The sequence below is a fragment of the Macaca mulatta genome, chromosome 13 (genome assembly GCF_049350105.2).
Source record: "Macaca mulatta isolate MMU2019108-1 chromosome 13, T2T-MMU8v2.0, whole genome shotgun sequence".
In the NCBI taxonomy this organism is placed as follows: domain Eukaryota; kingdom Metazoa; phylum Chordata; class Mammalia; order Primates; family Cercopithecidae; genus Macaca; species Macaca mulatta.
In genome coordinates this window covers 86,364,573-86,386,685 of record NC_133418.1, presented here as the reverse complement: position 1 = coordinate 86,386,685, position 22,113 = coordinate 86,364,573, and the positions used below count along the sequence as shown (strand labels likewise).

The 22,113-nt window shown below is 37.6% G+C and overlaps 1 protein-coding gene across 6 annotated transcripts in view; it reads right to left on the bottom strand.

Annotated features, from left to right (window-relative positions):
• Window positions 1-22,113, bottom strand: part of HNRNPLL (heterogeneous nuclear ribonucleoprotein L like) — a 41,516-nt gene that overhangs the window by 13,920 nt on the left and 5,483 nt on the right. For 2 of the 6 annotated variants that reach the window (XM_015112138.3, XM_015112139.3), the window contains 6 exons: window positions 15,996-16,114; window positions 9,982-10,219; window positions 8,237-8,322; window positions 6,496-6,592; window positions 6,337-6,409; window positions 1,727-1,798 (listed from right to left, as the gene is read on the bottom strand). In XM_015112138.3, coding sequence (XP_014967624.1) covers window positions 1,727-1,798; window positions 6,337-6,409; window positions 6,496-6,592; window positions 8,237-8,322; window positions 9,982-10,219; window positions 15,996-16,114 — 685 coding nt within the window. The remainder of the gene's footprint in view (window positions 1-1,726; window positions 1,799-6,336; window positions 6,410-6,495; window positions 6,593-8,236; window positions 8,323-9,981; window positions 10,220-15,995; window positions 16,115-22,113) is intronic. The other 4 variants (XM_015112144.3, XM_077959704.1, XM_077959701.1 and 1 more) reach the window with 2 other exon arrangements.

Here is a 22,113-nt window from a genome sequence, read left to right as displayed (position 1 = left end):
GATTTGCAATATTTGTCAAAAGGCTCAATATCACTAGCACACATCCCCATCTTTGCTTTTTCCCCTATTACTCATCTTACTTCACTTCTCTGCCTCTTTATTCACTCTCTTTCCTCCTATATCCCATTTTGCTTACTTCTCTAGAAAAGTAGAACAAATTAACCTCAGAGTTAAATATCTTAATGGAGACAGGTCAGAATGGATATCCCCCTAATACAATCCCACCACAACTCTCAAAAAATTTCACAATAGGCTTTTTAAAAATAAAAAATTTTTGCAGGGTATATAACATATTTTGTTTATACTATTTTTTGGTAAAAATTTTATAAAGGAAGGCAGACTTATACTAAGAAAAAATCTGTTTCCACACTACTACAGTACAGTTCCTTGTCCGCCATTTATTCTTTCACAGATGTTTCTAATCCCCTTTGGCAAACTATTTAACCAGGTTTTAGCCTTCAGCTGACTGCCATGACTCTACAACTATACTACAAACTTGCAACGGCAAATTTTTTGTAATCCTCCATTATCAAAGTGCAAAAGACACCCAATGTTTCTTTATTGCAGGATCAGAACTACCCATACAACCATGTTTAATATTTACTCTGTTACAGGAATAACTAAGAAAAATAATCAAGGTACACATTCACTAAACCAACTGTAGTAAGATTTTCATTCTATACCACACTTACTGTTTTGACAAAACAGAGATGGTTTCAATCTTTTCTGCCATATAGACTATGGAACCTTAAAACACACACACACACACACACACACACACACACACACACACACACACACACTCTCTCTCTCTCTCTCTCTCTCTCCCCCCCACCAGAGTTCAAAAGAAAAACACTAGAAAATAAGCCAAAACTCACAGCTAAGAATGGTCATTAAAGTAAATATGTAAGCAATTTGAACCATTTAGGACAATAGGCAATACTAGGTGCTTTTCAGTGACCAATCCCAAGACTACAACATAGCAATTTCTATTTTCTGCCACTTTTAATAGTATTGTGCTTCAACTTTAAAGCACAGAATAGGTAGAGTCAATAACTACCACTAAAAACTAAAGAATATTTTAAAACCATTTACAGCTAGTTAAAAGATCTACTTATAAGGACAATAGTTTGATACCTAATGTTACCCTAACTTTTTCCTGGGGCAGATTATTATTCTAGGTTCCATAACCTTGTCAACGTAGCAAACAGTAAAAGCTGAGAAGTTTTAAAAGGGGAATAAATATGAACAAATTTAACTGAAGCCAAAATACCAGCTATAGAACTAAAAGGTGAGTCTAACCAAAAGCATGGTTCCTTTTTGACAAATACCCTATTCTTTCTGCCTTTATTACTCAAAATTCCTCTTTGTTCCTAATTGCTGGAATGAAAGAAAATACACTTACTGAACAATAATTCTTCTTTCTGGTCCTCTTACAAGCCAGAACCCATTAAAAATCAAAACCAAACCAAAATATAATGGCAAAAAAGTATTCAATCCCCGACTAGTAGCTCTCACTTATCTCAATGTTTTTTTTTATAATCAATATCCTAAGAAAACAAATTTTGGACAACTCCTGGGAGTACATTATAAGGGACTGATCCCATATAAACCAAGGCAGATGCGCAGGAAAAATACAGAGACAAGAAATGTGCCATACTTCATCAGAAATGCAGCAAGTCAAACAGTTCATCTATACTACCTTCTTTCTGCCTTGACAACTTACCATAGCCATCATGTCTAAACGAAGAAGGGTGTTCTCCCAAAATGGCTTGTCTCTGGCGACCCTTTCCTCTATCTGACACAAAAGTAGAAACATGATTTTAACAATTTTGACCCAAGTACTTAACAGAGTTCTCAGATGGGAAACACCCATTCAAAACATCCAATACAACAATTCATAAAAGAAATATGATTCCTGGTTAACTTTAAACATCCATTCATATCCAATTTAAATACAACACCAAGAGTGTAAAAAATTAATTCTATCTAACAAATTCCACTTAACTTGAATATATCTTTTTGGCAAATGCCAAATACAATCACACTTTCAAATTTAAGGAAGAATGGATACTTTTCAGAAAGTGAATGTACACAATGCTAGAGGTTTGACACTGTACAGAAGTTTTTACCAATACATGTCTTTAAAACAAGCTTTAAGTGCAGTACTTTTGAAAGACAGTACCTGAATCATACTATTAGCTTCAACAGCAACACATTTTCAAAGTGGGCTTCTTTCAAGAAGTTTCAGCATAAGCCAACAACAACCTGTATTACATGGTTTCACAATCAGTAAACACAGAGTATTTTACATGTATATGCACATATTTACAAACACCTGACTTGAGAGCTGAAAATGTTCACATCACTGGCTCATATTATATCATGAATAGGTCATTGTCTATTGACCTTAACACCAGGTAGGACTATGAGCAACCCCCAAACTTTAAAGATGCCAAGATAAAGCTAACCAAGGGGGCTACATTATTGGATGAGAATACTACAATACTCTAAAGGATAATTTTTATTCTAGCTACATTTTCAGAAAAAGCATGCCAATTTTCCCAAATCTAATTAGAGACATCAACAAAAAAATTACTTATAAGTTTCTAAAATAGCACCTCCCATGTTGGTTAGTAAATTTTAAAAATCATTGTACAATACTTTTAGAAAGTTTGCTGATGAAATTACAGTGCCCAATAAGATTTTTAAAAATATGAATCTTAAGACTCTGGTCATTCTAATCCTTGAATATTCAGAGAGGCTTTACCTATATCCTTAGTCATTTAAACAAATGAGGTTTATGGGAGATGAGAAATACTTTAATTTTCACTTCAGTCTAGAGAAGTAGAGTTTTAATCATGTATTCCAAGTTATTGTAGCATTGAAATGGACTGACACCATCTAGTTTAACTTTTATTCAATGTAAAAATTCTCTTTACATCATCTCTGTCAGTTGGGACCATTTAGCTTCTGCTTACCCAAAACCAATAAGAAGATTTCCAGATAGCCCTAAATTGTGAGAAAATTAATTTTTATATTGTATAGAAATTGATCCTCTACCCATATTCTACCCCATTTGGGGCCTTACAGACTTAGTCATTGTCCAAAACCTCTTCTAAATGCTTGAGTAGTTATTATGACTGTCCCCCCGACCCCATTTCCCCCAAGTCATTTCTTCTTCAATCTTAACATTCACAGTTCCTTCTACTACATGGCTTCTAACGTCTCTCATCATGCAAGTCTCACTCCTTTTGAGCCAATCTAGCCTACTAATCCATCCTGTTAATATTCCTCTGCTTAAGCATATGCCATCGAACACTAAATACAATTCCTTATCTGACCTAGGAATCTTAAAACCACAACCATAATGTCTTCATGACTCAGTTTTACTGAGTTAACAGTGTGCTATAAAGGAAAGAGAACTGGGTTGGGAATCAGATGATTCCAATTTAAACCACTAGTTTGCTGTATAGTCACAGAAACAATTTTCATTCATAAATGAAGGAGTTAGATTATCTTCCAAGGTATCTTTCAGCCAAACATTCTCATTAATAATTCCCTTCATTTGAAGTATTCGCTACCTAATAGGTCACGTAAAACAGAAGTGAGCAGAAAGCTGAACACTAAATATAACAGTTTCTTTTTTTTTTCTTTTTTTTTTTGAGACGGAGTCTCGCTCTGTCACCCCGGCTGGAGTGCAGTGGCCGGATCTCAGCTCACTGCAAGCTCCGCCTCCCGGGTTTACGCCATTCTCCTGCCTCAGGCTCCCAAGTAGCTGGGACTACAGGCGCCCGCCACCTCGCCCGGCTAGTTTTTTTGGTATTTTTTAGTAGAGTCGGGGTTTCACTGTGTTAGCCAGGATGGTCTCAATCTCCTGACCTCGTGATCTGCCCGTCTCGGCCTCCCAAAGTGCTGGGATTACAGGCTTGAGCCACCGCGCCCGGCTAAATGTAAGTTTCTAAACAGTGGTAAGCTTTCCTAGAGTCAATTGATCTGATGGAAGCTGTGGACCTTCTCCCCAAAAAGATGCACCTATCTACAGGTTTTAAGATTTCTGGAGGGGTCCGGCATCCTGGTTAGGGATTCTTTACACTAAAATATAACTCAAGCTGAAAAGGGCTTTGAAAAAAGTGAAGTTATGTTTTTAAAAGAGCTATTTTTTTTTTTTTTTTGGTAAAAAAAAGTTTATGAAGGTCTTTATTTAGGGATAGCAACCTAACAGTTTCAATAGCTATCAACTTGAGTGTAAGCTAAGAGCTCTACAGAAACAAAAACATAAACTGTTATGGTCTTGCAAGACAAATATCTGTAAGGAATTAGAAAACAAAAAAAATTCCTTGAAAGCATAAACTAAAACTCTTTTACTTGCTTTAATTATATTTCACTATTCACTTATCTACCTTACACATTTCCAAACTTATCTGACCGACTAGAATTATATGAAGAACTAACCTCAGCTGGCTTTGTGTAAACTTCAGACCTTTTAAAAGAATAAATGTAAACACTATTAAAATAAGCTTATCTATACCTGTTAAAAGAGACCCTGAGAAAACCACAACCAAAACTATTTCAAATGAGATTTTTTTGTTAAAAAACAAAACCGAGTGGTCAAAAACTGTAAATTGACAGAAGTGAGAGATTTCTCATCAACCACTTGTCCTGTTGTTTGAGTGCTAAGGATTTGCTTTTTAATACTGACATCAACTGCACCAACCCTAGGCCAAGCAGATTTCCATAAGTAGTGAAAAACATGGGGTCTAGCCAAAGCTGCATTACAAAACAAATCTATTTGCAATTTCATGCATGAGGCAAGATCATTTCCTGGGAATTGAGAGTTAAAGGAGCCAATCATGTAAAAGTCCTAAATATGCAAACATGCAAAAGATCAATCATCACATTGTCTTTTTCTTTTTGCTAGAGTACATGCACTATAGAGTACCCACTGCCCAAGATATTTTGTATGCCATAAAATTTTTTTCTAGTCACTGACTTTTACAGACATACTTATCTTGAGTTTTTCCAATCTGTGGTTCAAACACTGATATTGTAGTTAAGATGTAGCCAATACTGCAGCCCCCTTGTTTTTACAAGATCCACATTTTAATTTGTATATTCCAGAATTGCCACACACTTAGTTGAACAATTTTATCAGTCAAATTTATGCTCATGAAATCTAGCACTTATAGGTGAAGATGCATCTCAAATGAAATGCTCTTATTTTCAGATTTATCAAGTTTAAATATATTCTACCTTGAACAGACATGTTACTTTCACCTACATTTGAAATGTCAAAATTTCTAGTTACACAAATTGACATAGTGATAACCTTAAATTGTTACAAAAAGTGACAACTTATAAACAGCCACTTTACAAAAATCAAACCACACAGAACATCTTTCACATATAATGCACCTTTTCATTATGTTAGAATTTGTTTAGTGTCCACAATTGAGGAAAAAACAAAAAATTTAAAAAGTAAACAAGTGCAGCAAGTGTGCACCTTTCTAATCCTTTTATTTTTACTATCTGTGTGGATTGGTTGAGCGTTATCAATTCCCAAGACCTGTTAATAAACTGGTCCTCGTTATTTGCCAATTAACAATTTGAATCTAAGCTGCAAACAGTTACAGTAATGGGCATTAAGATTTACAACATTGCAGATGAAGTCTAGTTTCCGTTAGTGGAAAGTCTTAATTTCTACAACTGAAACCTTAAGGGAAATCAGACCAATATATACATACAACTTGAATAAATGGGCACAGTCTATCATGGTGTTCATCCCATGCAATTCTGAAGTACTGTTAAGTGTCCTCCTTTAAAAACTTGGGGTGATGGTGCATGCAGTATGCAGTCAAGGTGAATTGCGAGTCTGAGTTTTTCAGAGGGCTTTTTGCTGATGCCGATGTTGTGCATGATGAAGTGTAGAGTCAGCCTGCTGGAGTCCTCTATCCTTCTTAATGCCTCGTCCAGCTTGGGGGAAAGTCCTTTCCATAGAGAAGCAGTGTGCAAGTTTGCAGTTTGTAAGGAATATTCTGAATCAGTTTCCTCTCCTCCAAAGAGAGAGAGCTGCTTGGAGAAATGCAAGTCCTTGAACTGCGGGCGTGCCTGAATGTGTGGGCTCCTTGTTGAACTAAATATAAATAGCTCAGTACATACCAGTAGGGGGCACTAATGTTCAAGGTTATTTTCCAGCATTACATGGCCTTTTGCAACAAAAGCATTCATCAACAAGGTTTTCATTTGAACTAGCTCATCTCAGGAAAAAAAGAATCTAACTGCATGTAAATATTTGTCAGCAGATTAAGTACATTCTAAAATGCATGAAATACCTACCTCGTCTTCCCAAATATGGTTTAGTGTAGTCCCAACTGTCATTGTCATTCCTAATAACATTTAGACGAGTTGGCTGTTAAGATTGAAAATAATGTAAGTTCAAACTGTATATCCAAAGCATAAATATTTCTTTGGTAGGGTGTTGAAAAAAATATTTACCCGTGCATATTCAATTTTTAGTGTGCAACATCCAGCATATATATCAGCTCCATTGAGTGCTGCTTTAGCTTTCTGGGCACAAAGGACTGATTCAAACATAAGCTCTATTAAGGAAATTTGGTTTAAGGTATCTGATACTTAATCATTATTCACTCCCAAAGGACAGGATTGAAAATAATCAGAAGTAGCTCTTTTATTTCTGGAAATGTTTTACCTATTTCAGGATGAATTTTAACAGAATTGTTTGTTTTGTTTTGTTTTTGAGACGGAGTCTTGCTCTGTCGCCAGGCTGGAATGCAGTGGTGCAATCTGGGCTCACTGCAACCTCCATCTCCCGGGTTCAAGCAATTCTCCTGCCTCAGCCTCCCGAGTAGCTGGGACTACAGGTGTGCGCCACCACACCCAGCTGATTTTTTATTTTTTTAGCAGAGACAGGGTTTCACCATGTTGGCCAGGATGGTCTTGATCTCTTGACTTCGTGATCCGCCCACCCTGGCCTCTCAAAGTGCTGGGATCACAGACGTGAGCCACCGCGCCTGGCCAGGAGAATTTATTTTTAAGATCAAGGGTGGCTGGGCACAGTGGCTCATATCTGTAATCCCAGCACTTTGGGAGGCTGAGGCAGCTCAGGAGTTCGAGACCAGCCTGGTCAACGTGGTGAAGCCCCGTCTCTACTAAAAATACAAAAATTAGCCGGGTGTGGTGGTGGGTGCCTGTCATCCCAGCTACTCGGGAGGCTGAGACAGGAGAATCACTTGACCACAACTCTGTCTTAAAAAAAAAAAAAAAAAAAAAATCAAGGGTACCAAAGAAAACAATACAACCAAACTATCTACCTTAATTCTTTTAGGTCATCATTAGTACTTTATAAATTGGAAAGCAGAGGAGATAATGGAGCATGGTCCCATTCCCTAGCAAAGGACAACTTGCAACCTTGAAACAGAAAAGATTTTACTCTTTAAGAAGAATATTACAAAGACCCAAAATAATACAAAATATATAATTTTTATATATTTCTGAGAAGGCAGAGTTTTATAATACTTTATCTAAAATTTTATCAGTGTTTTAAAAAAATAATACTTAACTCCATAATTTAAAAAAAATAAAATCACAAAGGTATATAAGGTAAAAAAACAAAAAAACAAAAGTGCCTTGCCAGAAGTAAGCACTATTAAAGAGTTTGCTGTATATCCCTACCTATTTCTATGCATACACATGCACACGTAGGTTGGGGTTTTCTCTTTATTATTATTTTTCAAGATGGGTCCAGCTTGGGGGAAAGAGTATTATCTATACTATTTTGTAAAACTTGCTCTTTTTACTCAACGTGTGACAAATTTAACATAAAGAAGTTCTTACATAAACCATTACCATTTTAAAGGTTCAATAAAAAAAAGGTAAGATTTTACTGACTCTAAAGTTTTGGTACTTCCAAACTATTTTAAAGAGGGAGTCAGAAAAGTTCACTTGGGATAAATTCCAAAATAGTACAAGTGTACATATCTTCAAATAGTGTTATTTAACAGCTTAAAGAGGAAGTACTAGATTGCTTTCTGGTAGCAAGTCATTCTTATAAATAGTAAAATTCCCTATGAGTACTGCAGTTTCATTTTTTAAATCTAAGTCACGTAGATTTTTGTGAGAGGAGAAAGTAAACACCACTTGTCTAGAAATGCTTAAGCCAGAAAAAATAAGATCTGCATTAATTACACATCAATAAAAATTTACAAATAAAGGATATTCAACCATTGCTTGTATCCCATTTCTTTTGAATATAACAATACGCTGCACTTTGCCAACAGGGTTGCAGACAGTATATAAAACATCCTATGAAGGAAAAGAACAAGATTTCTTCACACTTTACATTTGGAAAAACATTAATGCTATGCTTCGTTTTGTTTTACCTAAAAACCATCAACTGTCAAGATGTCATTTCTATTGATTATTAATAAAATTAGATTTTTAAATTATTACTTTTTTTTTGAGACAGGGTCTCACACTGTTGCTCAGGCTAGAGCGCAGTGGCATGATCACAGTTCCCTACAGCCCTTGACTTCCCAGGCTGAAACGATCCTCCCACCTCAGCCTCCCAAGTAGCTTGAGACTTCAAGGCATGCACCACCACACAAGGTTAATTTTTCATTTTCTGTAGAGACAGAGTCTCACTATGTTGCCCAGGCTGCCTCAAACTCCTAAGCTCAAGGAATCCTACTATCTCAGTCTCCCAAAATACTAGGATTACAGGCATGAACCACCATACTGGCCTAAAATTATTACACTTTAATAAATCTTAAGTTATTTCTTCACCTAAACAATACACCCACATTAAAGTAGTTCCAATGGAACATTTGGAAAGCACTGTCACCTATTTTATCTCCTAAATGAATCCTCAATTGTTATTTTCTTAATAGGTGACTAAAATAACTTCTGATGATATAAAATAAACCGAAACTATAATCAATGAGTATTTTTTCCAAATGTGACTCTGAAATGTTTAATATTATAATCACTTGCATTATAGTAATAAATATGTATTAAGGGCTAATATTAGAACAACTCTGGTACTCATTTTTCAAGGGATAATGGCTATAAAGAAAAGTCCCAAGGAAGATCAAACAGTTAGATGTCACTAAACAAGACGCCTGAGTCATCTAAGATTCTAAATACCTACTTAGGAGTAACTATTCAACTACCAAGAAATTTCTTGAGCACCTATAATTTACAGTTGCATTGTTACACACCAGAGATATAACAAAAAACAGAGTACCTATACTATATTACTTATATGTTTTCCCAACACCGAATATTATAAATATATTAATTCTATATATTTATAAGTCTATATTTAAGATACAAAATGTCTAATTAAATCTAAAGAATATCTTACGCTTTAAGTTTATGTCCCAGTATCATATGCCCAGACTACATATGATACCAACTGAAGTTTCCCTTACTATGATGTTCTTCTATTCATTACAAAAATCAAGTGTCTGTGTTACTAGCTTATCACCAGTAACACTTTTCAAAAGAGTAAAGAAGCAGGGAATTTAAAGTAAATCAAAGACAGATTTTTAACAAGCTATTGCAAAATAGTTCAAAATGGTATGTGCATCTTACCGTAACATGGGATTCTGTCACTACCTAGTAGATGCTCTTACACATATGCTGGCATATGCGTGACAGAGATTTTTTGAACCATTTCAAACAAGTCTCTCTAATTCCTTATTATCAAAACCAACACTGGTACTGATTATACATTAAAAATTTCAATGTGCCTATTTAATTATGACAACTGTGCTTATCTTTTTAACTACAGTGCTCAGCATTTTTTCTTTGTTCATTAAACTTGCTAGTCAAGATTAATTTTCAAAATTAAAAAAGCTATTTCCTAGTATCTAGATGGTAATGAAAAAACTACAGATCAGTCACTCTGGACACAAACTGCAAAATCACTTTTAATTTCATTTGTCACACTGAAACACATACCACTGTAATTGGATAAAGCGGATTCTGAATTGAGAGCAGAAGAACTTTGTTGCCTCCTGATGGATCATCAGTATTTCCTGGCCTAGTGATCCTTTTGCTTGTAGAATAGTTGAAAAAAGCCTGTTGACCAGCAATGTACACGGGTTCATCTGCAGCAAATGTCACACATTCTTTGGCACTATCTATGTTTTCAAATTCCACTAGAGCCTGTCGTTTAAATGGCATCATCATCACATAGCTGAAAAGGGAGATAAGGAGGAAACACAAAAACACAGGAAGTTCCGTTAACATTATTTGTCCTCAATTAGGTAAAAGCAGACTTTAATACAAATGTGTCAAATCCCACAGATTAGTACTCTTCACTACCTGTGTTCAATGTAAGTCAACTCTTTTTTGAGACAGAGTCAGTCTCTATCACCCAGGCTGGAATGCAGTGGCGCGATCTGGGCTCACTGCAAGCTCCGCCTCTTGGGTTCACGCCATTCTATTGCCTCAGCCTCCTTAGTAGCTGGGACTACAGATGTCCGCCACCATGCCCAGCTAATTTTTTATATTTTCAGTAGAGACAGGGTTTCACTGTGTTAGCCAGGGTGGTCTCGATCTCCTGACCTCATGATCCGCCCACCTCAGCCTCCCAAAGTGCTGGGATTACAGGCATAAAATAAATCAACTCTTAAATCATCCAAAGAATTGTGGTACACCAGGTAGATGTACACATATGAAAGCTTATCTCCCAGTGATTAAGTTTATCTACCTCATGATCTCCTCAAAAACAATTACCTGTTATTAGTTACTAACAAGACAACCCAGTTTATTCTTTGGGGTGCTACTCCGAAGCAGTATTAGAAAATTTCAAAGACACAGAAACCAACAGAGACTAAACTCAACAGAAGGTTGGCAGACAGAATCCCTACTTAACAGCAGAAACTACGAACCTCTCTTGAATTTTCTTGAATAAACATCCACACTAACAGCTAAGAACTGACTTTACTTTTAAAACAGATATAAATGGAAGCAACCACAGACTGACCAAAGTTCCAAAGTTCATACAAATAATCTCCTCCGAAACATTTTTACTATTAACCATCCATGAAAAAAATTCATTAGAATATGGCAATCATGATTGTCTATGAGCAGGAAGGTAAGATGTTTACTTTTCATAGTATACTCTTTACTAGAGAGACAAACAAAGCAGCCAAAAAACCCCAAAATACAACACATTAAGTAGTTCTTTTTGGAGGAGATACATTTTAAAACAGAAAATGAAGAATAAAGAAGTAAAGGAAGGGTGGAAGACAGAAATCACAGCACATGGATCACAATGGGGGAAACACGTCCTCTATTCACAGGAACGAAAACCTTAAAAATGCTTTAAAATACAATTAAGTGGTTTTAGTAATAGCAGAAGGCCAAAGAAATGTCGGGTCCAGTACTCAGTGACATCACTGTTTCTCAATCAGGCATCCAGGACCTACTGCTACACTATGGAAACTGACGAATGGTACAGTATTAATAAGAAACAGATCACCTTACAGCCTAGCAAATTATTATTATAATAAATGTCAGCCTCCTCATTGATAAAACTTGGGAGAATTGTCAAGATTAGAGTTACTACATACAAACTGCTAAGCGGATTGCCTTGCACGTTGTACACCCTCAATAAAAGGTAACTATGACTGTATTATTATTTTTTTAACATACCTTTCCTCATTCATCTTTATGTCCTCAGAAGCTAGAAACAGAGCCTGGCACATATTTGTTACTCTAGGGGGCTTGTTAGTTTTCCCCATCCGTATCATTCAAAATTAAAGAAGTACAAAAACAAGGTGTTGGATTTAAATATTTACCAACTAAAAGTGCAAGATATAAATCCCAGGAGACATTCATTTTAGAAACACAGACGCTTCACTGAAGTTCTAAAGTCTTGCACATGGAAAACAGAAAATCCTGGTATCAGGTCTATGCTAAAGAAATTCAAGGAGAAAAAATCTTCTTTCACAAAACAAAAAAGTTGGTTTAATATCTAAATGTATTACTAAGTTTATGTCATTATGCTAATGATGCCATTTGAAAACAAAATTATAAAGGTACTGATATGGTTTGGCTCTATGTCCCCATCCAAACCTCGTATTGAATTGTCATCACCAGTGTAGGAGATGGGGCCTAGTGGGAGGTGATTGGCTCATGGGGGTGGTTTCTAATAGCTTAGCACTATCCCCCTAGTGCTGTCTCCTGACAGAGTTCTCACAAGATCTGGTGGTTTGACAGTGTGCAACACCTCCCCCTTTGTGTGCGCGCTCTCTCTCCCTCTCTCTTTTTTTCTCTCTCTCTCCTGCTGGCTATGTAAAGACATGCCTACTTCCCCTTCACCTTTTGCCATGATTCTAAGTTTTCTGAGGCCACTCCAGAAGCAGAAGACTGTATATCCTGCAGAACCATGAGCCGATTAAATGTCTTTTCTTTATAAATTACCCACTCTCAAGTACATCTTTATAGCAGTATAGCAATGTTAACAACAGACTAATACAGATACAGAAGTAAATTATTTATTGGCCTGTTAGAGACTTAGTAAATTTGCTTTCAGTAACTAAAATAAGAAGTGAGCTGGCCGGGTGCGGTGGCTCATGCCTGTAATCTCAGTACTTTGGGGAGGCCGAGGTGGGTGGATCACAAGGTCAGGAGTTCAAGGCCAGCCTGGCCAACACGGTGAAACCCTGTCTCTACTAAAAATACAAAAAATTAGCCAGGCATAGTGGTGGGTGCCTGTAGTCCCACCTACCTGGGAGGCTGAGGCAGGAGAATGGTGTGAGTCCAGGAGGCAGAGCTTGCAGTGAGCCGAGATCGTGCCACTGCACTCTAGCCTGGGCGACAGTGAGACTCCGTCTCAAAAAAAAAAAAAAAAAAATTAGCTGGGTGCGATGACAGGTGCCTGTAATACCAGCTACTTGGGAGGCTGAGGCAGGAGAATTGCTTGAACTCAGAGGGCGGAGGTTGCAGTGAGCCGAGATCACGCCACTGCAGTGCAGCCTGGGTGACAGAGTGAAACTCTGTCTCAAAAAAAAAAAAAAGAAATGAGATAAAAGCACAACTTAAAAGTGAAGGTTACCCAGAAAAGTAGCATCAATGAAGAAAAAATTAAAATGTTTTATTTTCCTTTTTATTGCCAATATTCAATATAAAAAAACTGAAATGTTACAGACATTTTACCATGTGCTTAAATTGTCTGGTGCACAGTTTTTTTTCAATCTTTAAAACGCACTCATATGAAACCAGGTATGGTGGCTTGTGCCTATAGTCCCAGCTACTTGGGAAGTTGAAGTGAGAAGACTGCTTGAGCCCAGGAGTTCAAAAAAATAAAGAAAAAAGGTATTAATATGAGAAAGAGTGGGAGATCAAAGAGACAAAAGGCTAAAGAAACAAAAAAGCTAAGGGACATGGTGGGATCAATGCTTTTAACTCCATCAATTTAAACATCTTTACTAATTTCTAAAAAAAAACATAGGAGAAGACAACAGATTTAGTGCACAAACCGGGTCCCAAATGTTGTATTGTAAAACTAATCATTTCCTAATATCTCCTTTAATGGGAGAGAAGGGGAAAAAGAAATACAACATATACTTTAAATATTCTTTTGATTATAATTCATACAGTATAGAAAAATAACAAACGTTAACAAATACAAGCAATTTTATCCTGACACAACACAACCATTCTTAATATCTTGTTATATTTTCTTCTGAGCTTCTTTCCTATGCATCTAGTTTTTAGATATAAGCATACTATATATTGAACTTGGTAATTCACCATTTTAATATAAACAGTTTCTATGCTGTTTATAATCCCACACCTTCCACTAAATAAAGGGAAAGGTTCCAAATTGTAACATTTTGAAGCAAAATTTCTACTGGAGTCTGTTCAAGGTTCTTTCAGCCTTAATAGCAGCCACCTCTTATGCAAGTTCATTTCATACAACTGAAACTCCTATTATACTTATTTATGCCAATTAAGCTCTTAATTACACACTAATTTGTTCCAATTATTTCACAGACTTTTCTAACCACATAACTACCAATCTTGAGGGCAAATGATGCAAATTAACTGAATGACATTCACATACGGAAGACTTTACCGGAGACTAAGTATCAAACAATCTAGAGTCTAAAAATGCAAAGGCCACCCAGGAGTAATTCAAATTACTAACTTAAAATAGTTCTTTCTTTAATCCCTAACCTTCAGGTCATGGTACTAATTAACATCAAAATAGTTAATGCTTCCCAAAGTTTCCATTTGTATTTGCTCATCAACTTGTTTTCTGACATCTGCCTAAGAAAATAAATTTTAAAGCCCTAAATATACAAGAATAGAAGAAAAATAAAGCACAGACATCCACCTCTTTATAATTCCACAGGACAACGTGCCACTTACATAATCATTAGAAGGTCCTTATAGAGACTGGGGTTAGTCTACTGCCAACAGCAAGACTAAAGGTCTAAGGAGTCTGTCTACCTAATATGTAACTCTCCACACAGATTTAATTCCAATATCCACTCCAAATGACTGAGAATTGATATAATCAACTTAGTGATACACTTTCAACATACAAACTTTACTATGCCCACGTGGATTCTCAATTTGTACGTCCAAGGTTAATGTGTATTTGCCAAGTCATTTACTTCTCAATGAGGTCACCGAAGAAAATAAAATTATACCATGATGGAAGGTATCACCTAATACTACTATTCCTTTGAAGAAATAATCCATTTCTGCTGGATACCCTCCTGCTGGACATCTCTGATCACTACGTCACTATCTATGCATTATCCTCTCAATACTCAAAAACTTAACCATGAATTTTTATAAAATTGAAGTAGTAAGTATCTGAGAAAATACATTGAAATTTCTCTTCTATTTATATACTTGAACTTGATCTGTGTCTTCGGTAGCTATAATAAAAGCTCTAAACATATTCATCAAGAAAAAAATAATAAAATCAACTCTAGATTATACTAAGAAAAGAACAACAGCCGGGCATACTCCAAAAATAATTTAGAATTTTTAAGTGTCTATTTTTGGCAGCAGATTCACTTTTCTAATTACGTTTTCACTTAAGTTAATATTATTAAGCATACACCAGCTGTGGGAAGAGACAGGGGGAACCTGTGTGAATACAACTCACAAAAGGAAGACAAACTAGGATAAAATATTGCTCATGATTTGCATTAAGAACTCAGAGAGCCTATAATCCCAGCACTTTTGGAGGCTGAGGTAGGAGGACAGCTTGAGTCCACGACAGCAGCTGGGGCAATGTCAAGAGACCCCCATCTCCACAAAAATTTTTTTTTAATTACCCAGGCATAGTGGCATGTGTCTGTAGCACTAGCCATTAGGGAGGATAAAATGGGAGGATAACTGGGCTCAGGAGGTGGAGGCTCCAGTGAGCCATCAATGTGCCACTACACTCCAGCTTGGGCAACAGAGTGAGACCCTGTCTCAAAAAATAAAAAGAACTCATAGTAGTATGCACATAAACAAAAGAACTTACACAAATATGCACCTAAACAAATAATGTCTACCCTTAATCTATTTACTTTTAGTTGCCAATTCCTAAATATTCCAAAATCAAGAAGAAAAAAATCAATATTTAAGCATCACTACTCGAAACTCTGAAGATGAAGCGTGTAATCAACTCACTGGTTTAAAGAGTGTTTGAACAGGACTCATGTACCCATTTGAAAATCAGATGAAAAGTGCACATAATTTCTTTATACAACTTTGCTGGGGAGTGAGAAGTGATCATAGCTCCACAAAAATACATCCATGCATCACCCAGGAAGGTTAAAAATAGCAGGCTTAAAACGTTCCAAAGAAATACAGTCATAGGCAAACAATAGATCCTACTTTGTTTATATATACAAACAGTATTTACTATGCTAAACATCAAGGCTTGTAACAAGCAAGCAAGGATTATTCTGCCACACTGTTTTCCATCTACATGAAGTCCCTATCGTCCTTACCATATTGTCCCAAATTTTTCCAGCGCTTCCACAAGGTCTGCTTCCACCACAGATTCACAGAGTCCTCGAACATGGACGACGGGTGAAACAGAAACTTTATGATGACTTCCACCTGCCTCCTAGCAAGAGAAAATAATTTCTAGTTAAAAATTTTTAAGTCTAAGGCTGAACGCGGTGGCTCACGCCTGTAATCCCTGCACTTTGGGAGGTCGAGGTGGGCGGATCACTTGAAGTCAGAGGTTCAAGACCAGCCTGGCCAACATGGTGAAACCCCATCTCTACTAAAAATACAAAAGTTAGCCAGGAGTGGTGGCACATGCCTGTAGTCCCAGCTACCGTGGAGGCTGAGGCAGAAGAATGGCTTCAATCTGGGAGGTGGAGTTTGCAGTGAGCCGAGATTGTGCCACTGCACTCCAGCCTGGGTGACAAAGTGAGACTCCGTCTTAAAAAAAGAAAAAAAAATTTTAAGTCTAACTTGAATTGCATCTTTTAGTAAATTCAAATCTGCTTAAAAAGTAAACATTTTTCCCAGCACTCTGGGAGGCCGAGGCGGGCGGATCATGAGGTCAGGAGATCGAGACCATCCTGGCTAACACGGTGAAACTTCGTCTCTACTAAAAATGCAAAAAATTAGCCGGGCGTGGCAGCATGCGCCTGTAGTCCCAGCTACTTGGGAGGCTGAGGCAGGAGAATGGCGTGAACCCGGGAGGCGGAGGTTGCAGTGAGCCGAGATCATACCACTGTACTCCAGCCTGCGCGACTGAGCGAGACTCCACCTCTTAAAAAAGTAAACATTTTTAAAATCCCAAACCAAATTGCAATTCACAAGCTAGCAAAAGGATATGAGAATAAAATAATCAATTGTTTGTTTTAAAATTTTTAATCTCTAAAAAGGGAGTATTCTATCTCAGTAAGAAGTACAAAGATATTATTTAATAACATTTCCACTTCAAGAAAATCTCAGAAAGAAAATTTAGCAGATACATAGGGCATGCTACAACTGGAAGCACATTTGATACTCATTTCAGTCTTACCTCCATAAAATCAAAATCTCAACTAGTCCAAATGAACAAAAAGTTCCAATTAAAAATTTTTCCTCAACATGAAGATAATATTCTTATCTTTCCTGTAATGTAGATTTGTATCATCTTTTGTTCTTGTTTAATTCGTTATCCAGTCCCACTATAACTTGAAGATACTCACTTAGCAGCATAAATTAATTAAACACATGACAACTTAAATTCATACAAGGGTACTATCTTTGCAAGTCAGGGGGATGAACAAGAACTACTCAAAAATGCAAGCTCTCCTGGGCATCTACGGAATATTGTGTATCTTCGAGTACGCGGGGCAGGATGTTTCAAAATGTAATATGGTCTTAAACTTTATTTTTAAACGTAGTTATCTGTAAAAATTACTTTGAAAATGCAAATAGCTTTCATTTACTTATTCAAGTACCATTAAGACAAAGATCTGTATTTACAAATGCCATTAGGCACTTCTCTTGCATCATAACTTCAGAAATGACTTCCACCATGTACATCCTTGTCTATACAAAAAAATTTTAAAGTTTTTTTCTCCATAACCAGACTAATCTGAAAGCACTATTTTGCCATTAAAATTTAACAATTGTTTTAAGAAAATTAAATCTCATTAAGGCTATTTTAAATGACTCACCGATTTTTCTTTATTATAAAGACTGTTAGGAAAATATAACAAATGGAGTGTCCTGCCAGTAAAAATTTATGTCACAGCTGAAAGAAAGGAACTGATTTAAATATATGAAGTAACCAGAGAACTACTCAGGCTACTGTCAAATCCAAAAAATAAACTCAGTTCTTTGCCAATACTAATTCAATCCTTGGAATTTATTTGAATTGCTGATGCCCCATCTTTCCTATGGTTAAACAGATATCCCTTACATGCCACTAAGTTTGAAATGAATCATTCTGACTATACCCTAAGTAAATCAACACTTTCTGGCTGGGCGCGGTGGCTGACGCCTGTAATCCCAGCACTTTGGGAGGCTGAGGCGGGTAGATCACAAGGTCAGGAGATCGAGATCATCCTGCCTAACAAAGTGAAACCCATCTCTACTAAAAATACAAAAAAATTAGCCGAGCGTGGTTGCAGGTGCCTGTAGTCCCAGCTACTCAGGCTGAGGCAGGAGAATGGTGTGAACCTAGGAGGCGGAGCTTGCAGTGAGCCGAGATCACACCACTGACAGAGACTCTGTCTCAAAAAAAAAAAAAAAAAATCAACACTTTCTTAAGCAACATTAACAATGAACAATCAAATGTGCATATCATCATTACATTCTTAAATATAACTGGAAATGAATAAAGCAGGAAGAGCTCTAAATAATACCTACCTGCCAAACAGAGCATGTATTTAAAGAATAACAAGTTTTACTCTCAAAATAATTAGACAATAATAATCTGCAAGATATAATTAAGAGAATCGTATCAGTCCATTCTTAGAAATCAGGTGACAAAGGTAAAATAAAAGGGCAACAGAAAACTGTATTGGCCTGGACTCTTCAACAAGTTAGTATCAAAAAACAGTGGAGGGAAGATTCCATATGGAGACTAAGAGACACAGCAACCAAATGCTGGGCCAGGCATGGTGGCTCACACTTGTAATCCCAGCACTTTGGGAGGCTGAGGCGGGTGGACCACAAAGTCAGGAGTTCCAGACCAGCCTGGCCAAGATGGTGAAACCCCGTCTCTGGCATGGTGGAGGATGCCTGTAATTCCAGCTACTCGGGAGGCTGAGGCAGAGAACTGCTTGAACCCAGGAGGCGGAGGTTGCAGTGAGCCGAGATTGTGCCACTGCCCTCCAGCCTAGGCGACAGAGTGAGATTCTGTCTCAAAAAAAAAAGACCCAAATAATGGCGGGGCGCGGTGGCTCGCGCCTGTAATCCCAGCTCTATGGGAGGCTGAGCCGGATGGATCACAAGGTCAGGAGTTCGAGACCACCCTGGCTAACACGGTGAAACCCCATCTCTACTAAAAATACAAAAAAATTAGCAGGGTATGGTGGCAGGCGCCTGTAGTACCAGCTACTCGGGAGGCTGAGGCAGGAGAATGGCATGAACCCAGGGGGCGGAGCTTGCAGTGAGCCAAGACTGCGCCACTGAACTCCAGCCTGGGCAACAGAGTGAGGCTCCATCTCAAAAAAAAACAAACGCTGTATGTGAGCCTTTATTATACAAAGTTAAAACTACTATCAAACACATACATATTAGGGACAACTAAAGAAATCTGAATACAGACTGGATATTAGGTTAACATAATAGAATTAATTATCACAGTCTTTAAGAAAATAGTAATGGTTATATAAAAGAACATCCTTATTCTTAAGAATGCTGTGATATTTAGGCATGAAATGTCATCATGTTTGAAATTTACTTTCAAAGAGTTTAGGGGAAAAAAGTATGTATATAAATATAGATATGCAGATGTAGAGATAAAACCCCACACAGCAAAAAGTTAAAAACTGCTGAATCTAAGTGAAGGGTATACGTAAGTTGAACATTTTATGTAATAAAAAGTTGCAGAATTATTTTATAATATTTAAAGCCTACAAAAAGGTATGAAGAACTTTATTAAACATACCCATGGCCAGGCACAGTGGCTCACACCTGTAATCCCAGCACTTTGGGAGGCCCAACCCAGGCAGATCACCTGAGGTCAGGAGTTTGAGATTAACCTGGCCAACATGGCGAAACCCCATCTCTACTAAAAATACAAAAATGAGCTGGGAGTGGTGGTGCACGTCTGTAGCTACTCGGGAAGCTGAGGCAGGAGAATTGCTTAAACCCAGGAGGCAAAGGTTGCAGTGAACCAAGATCACACCATTGCACTCCAGCCTGGGCAACAGAGCCTCTGTCTCAAAAAAAAGAAATACCCATGAACCCACCATCCAATTTAATAAATAAAACATTATTGGCCAGGTGTGGTGGCTCACGCCTGCAATCCTAGCACTCTGGGAGGCAGAGGCGAGCTCAGGAGTTCGAGGCTCAGGAGTTCGAGACTAGCCTGGGCAACATGGCAAAACCCAGTCTCTAGCAAAAACACAAAAAATTGGCTGTGTGTGGTAGGGTACGCCTGTAGTCCCAGCTACTCAGGAGGCTGAGGTGGAAGGACTGCTTGAACCCAGGGGGTGGAGGTTGCAGTGAGCCAAGATCGTGTCACTCTAGCCTGGGTGACAAGCAAGACCCTGTCTTAAAAAAAAAAAAAAAACACACAAATTGATCGCATCTGCTCTTACTATCCCCTTCCTTTCCCATTATAGGTAACCACTATCATGAGTATAGTGCTAAAAAATATAACTATTTTTCAAATTGCTCTTCTTACAAAGAAATGGATTATACAATCGATTTTTAGATCTCTCAAAAAAAAATCTCATTTTAATATATTATTATTAAATTGTATTTCCTAAGTAGAATAAACTGAAACCACAGTCATCACTTAAAAGCTGGATGATGTGGGCTGGGCACAGTGGCTCACGCCTGTAATCCCAGCACTTCGGGAGGCCAAGGCAGGCAGAACACCTGAGGTCAGGAGTTTGAGACCAGCCTGGCCAACATGGTGAAACCCCATCTCTACTAAAAATATAAAAATTAGCCGGGCATGGTGGCAGGCACCTGTAGTCCCAGTGACTTGGGAGGGTGAGGCAGGAGAATGGCATGAACCCGGGAGGCAGAGCTTGCAGTGAGACCTTGCGCCAATGCACTCCAGCCTGGGCGACAGAGCGAGACTCCATCTCAAAAAAAAAAGCTGGACAATGTTAAATATACTCAGTATGGTAATTAGGGGAAGATATGATTGTCTCAACCTCAAGGCAGAAAACATACCCCTCACCCCCTTGTATTTCTCTTATTCCCACTCAATGAATCTGCCATTCATAAGTTTATCTACCTTGATACTTCTATTTTTATTAGGTCCCCTTTTCTTTAACACACAATTTTCTCATTCCTTCTGTAGTGTTTTATTAAAAACAAAAACAAAAAAAACCCATTGTTATTTCCAAATATAAAACCAATATATCAAAGATATCTTTTCAAACTATCTGTCTACCATCCTCTCCTGAGCTTCGTTTTCCCCCTCTTTTTCCCCCAAAATACTCATACTCTTCTTAAATCACTTCTTTTCTTTACCTGTACTATATACTGGTGACAAGAAATCTGGTGTCATTTGTAGAGTCTTTTCTTTTCTTTTTTTTTTTTTGAGACGGAATCTCACTCTGTGGCCCAGGCTGCAGTGCAGTGGCACAAGGTCTCACTGCAACCTCTGCCTCCCAGGTTCAAGCAGTTCTCCTGCCTCAGCCTCCCGACTAGCTGGGACCACAAGCATGCACCACCACACCCGGCTAGTTTTTGTAGTTTTAACAGAGACAGGGTTTCACCATTTTGGCCAGGCTAGTCTTGAACTCCTGGCCTCCAGTGATCCACCCACCTCAGCCTCTCAAAGTGTTGGGATTACAGCTGTGAGCCACGGCGTCCAGCCTGTAGAGATTATTTTACCTACTCTAAAATAACCTCTTTTAAGCATCATACTATGAAGCTGATTCCTAAACTAATGAACAAATCAGTCTTGTTTTTACTCCCCATCAATATATTAATATTGTGGTCACGTCTTCTCCAGCTTAAGGAGTCTTTTAATCCTTCCTCATACAGGACCCCAAGCTATTTCCATTTCAGATGTTTAGTTACCTAGGCTCTCTCGTTTCTATATCTATTGCTTACCAGACCAGCTGCGTATCCACAAAACGAAGGCATGCTTGCAACATACACTCACTTTACAAACTTGCATAATCTCTTCTTTAGGTCAATTGGGTTAACTATAATGGTGGCATTATTTGGTCTCTACTACAGGCTCTAGACCTGTCTACTTACAGACATTTCAAATTCTCACCCCTTCAAAGGCCATTTCAGGAACAAACTCTTAATAATACAATTTTTTTTTTCACTACTCCCTCTTCACAGAAATACTAACGTTAAATGCTAATTTTGACTACTGAAGATTAAGGACTAAACTCTACTGAAGAGAAGAAAAGCTCAGTACAGTATAAAAAAGGTTCAATAAACATTAGTTAGCACACCCTACCTCATCTA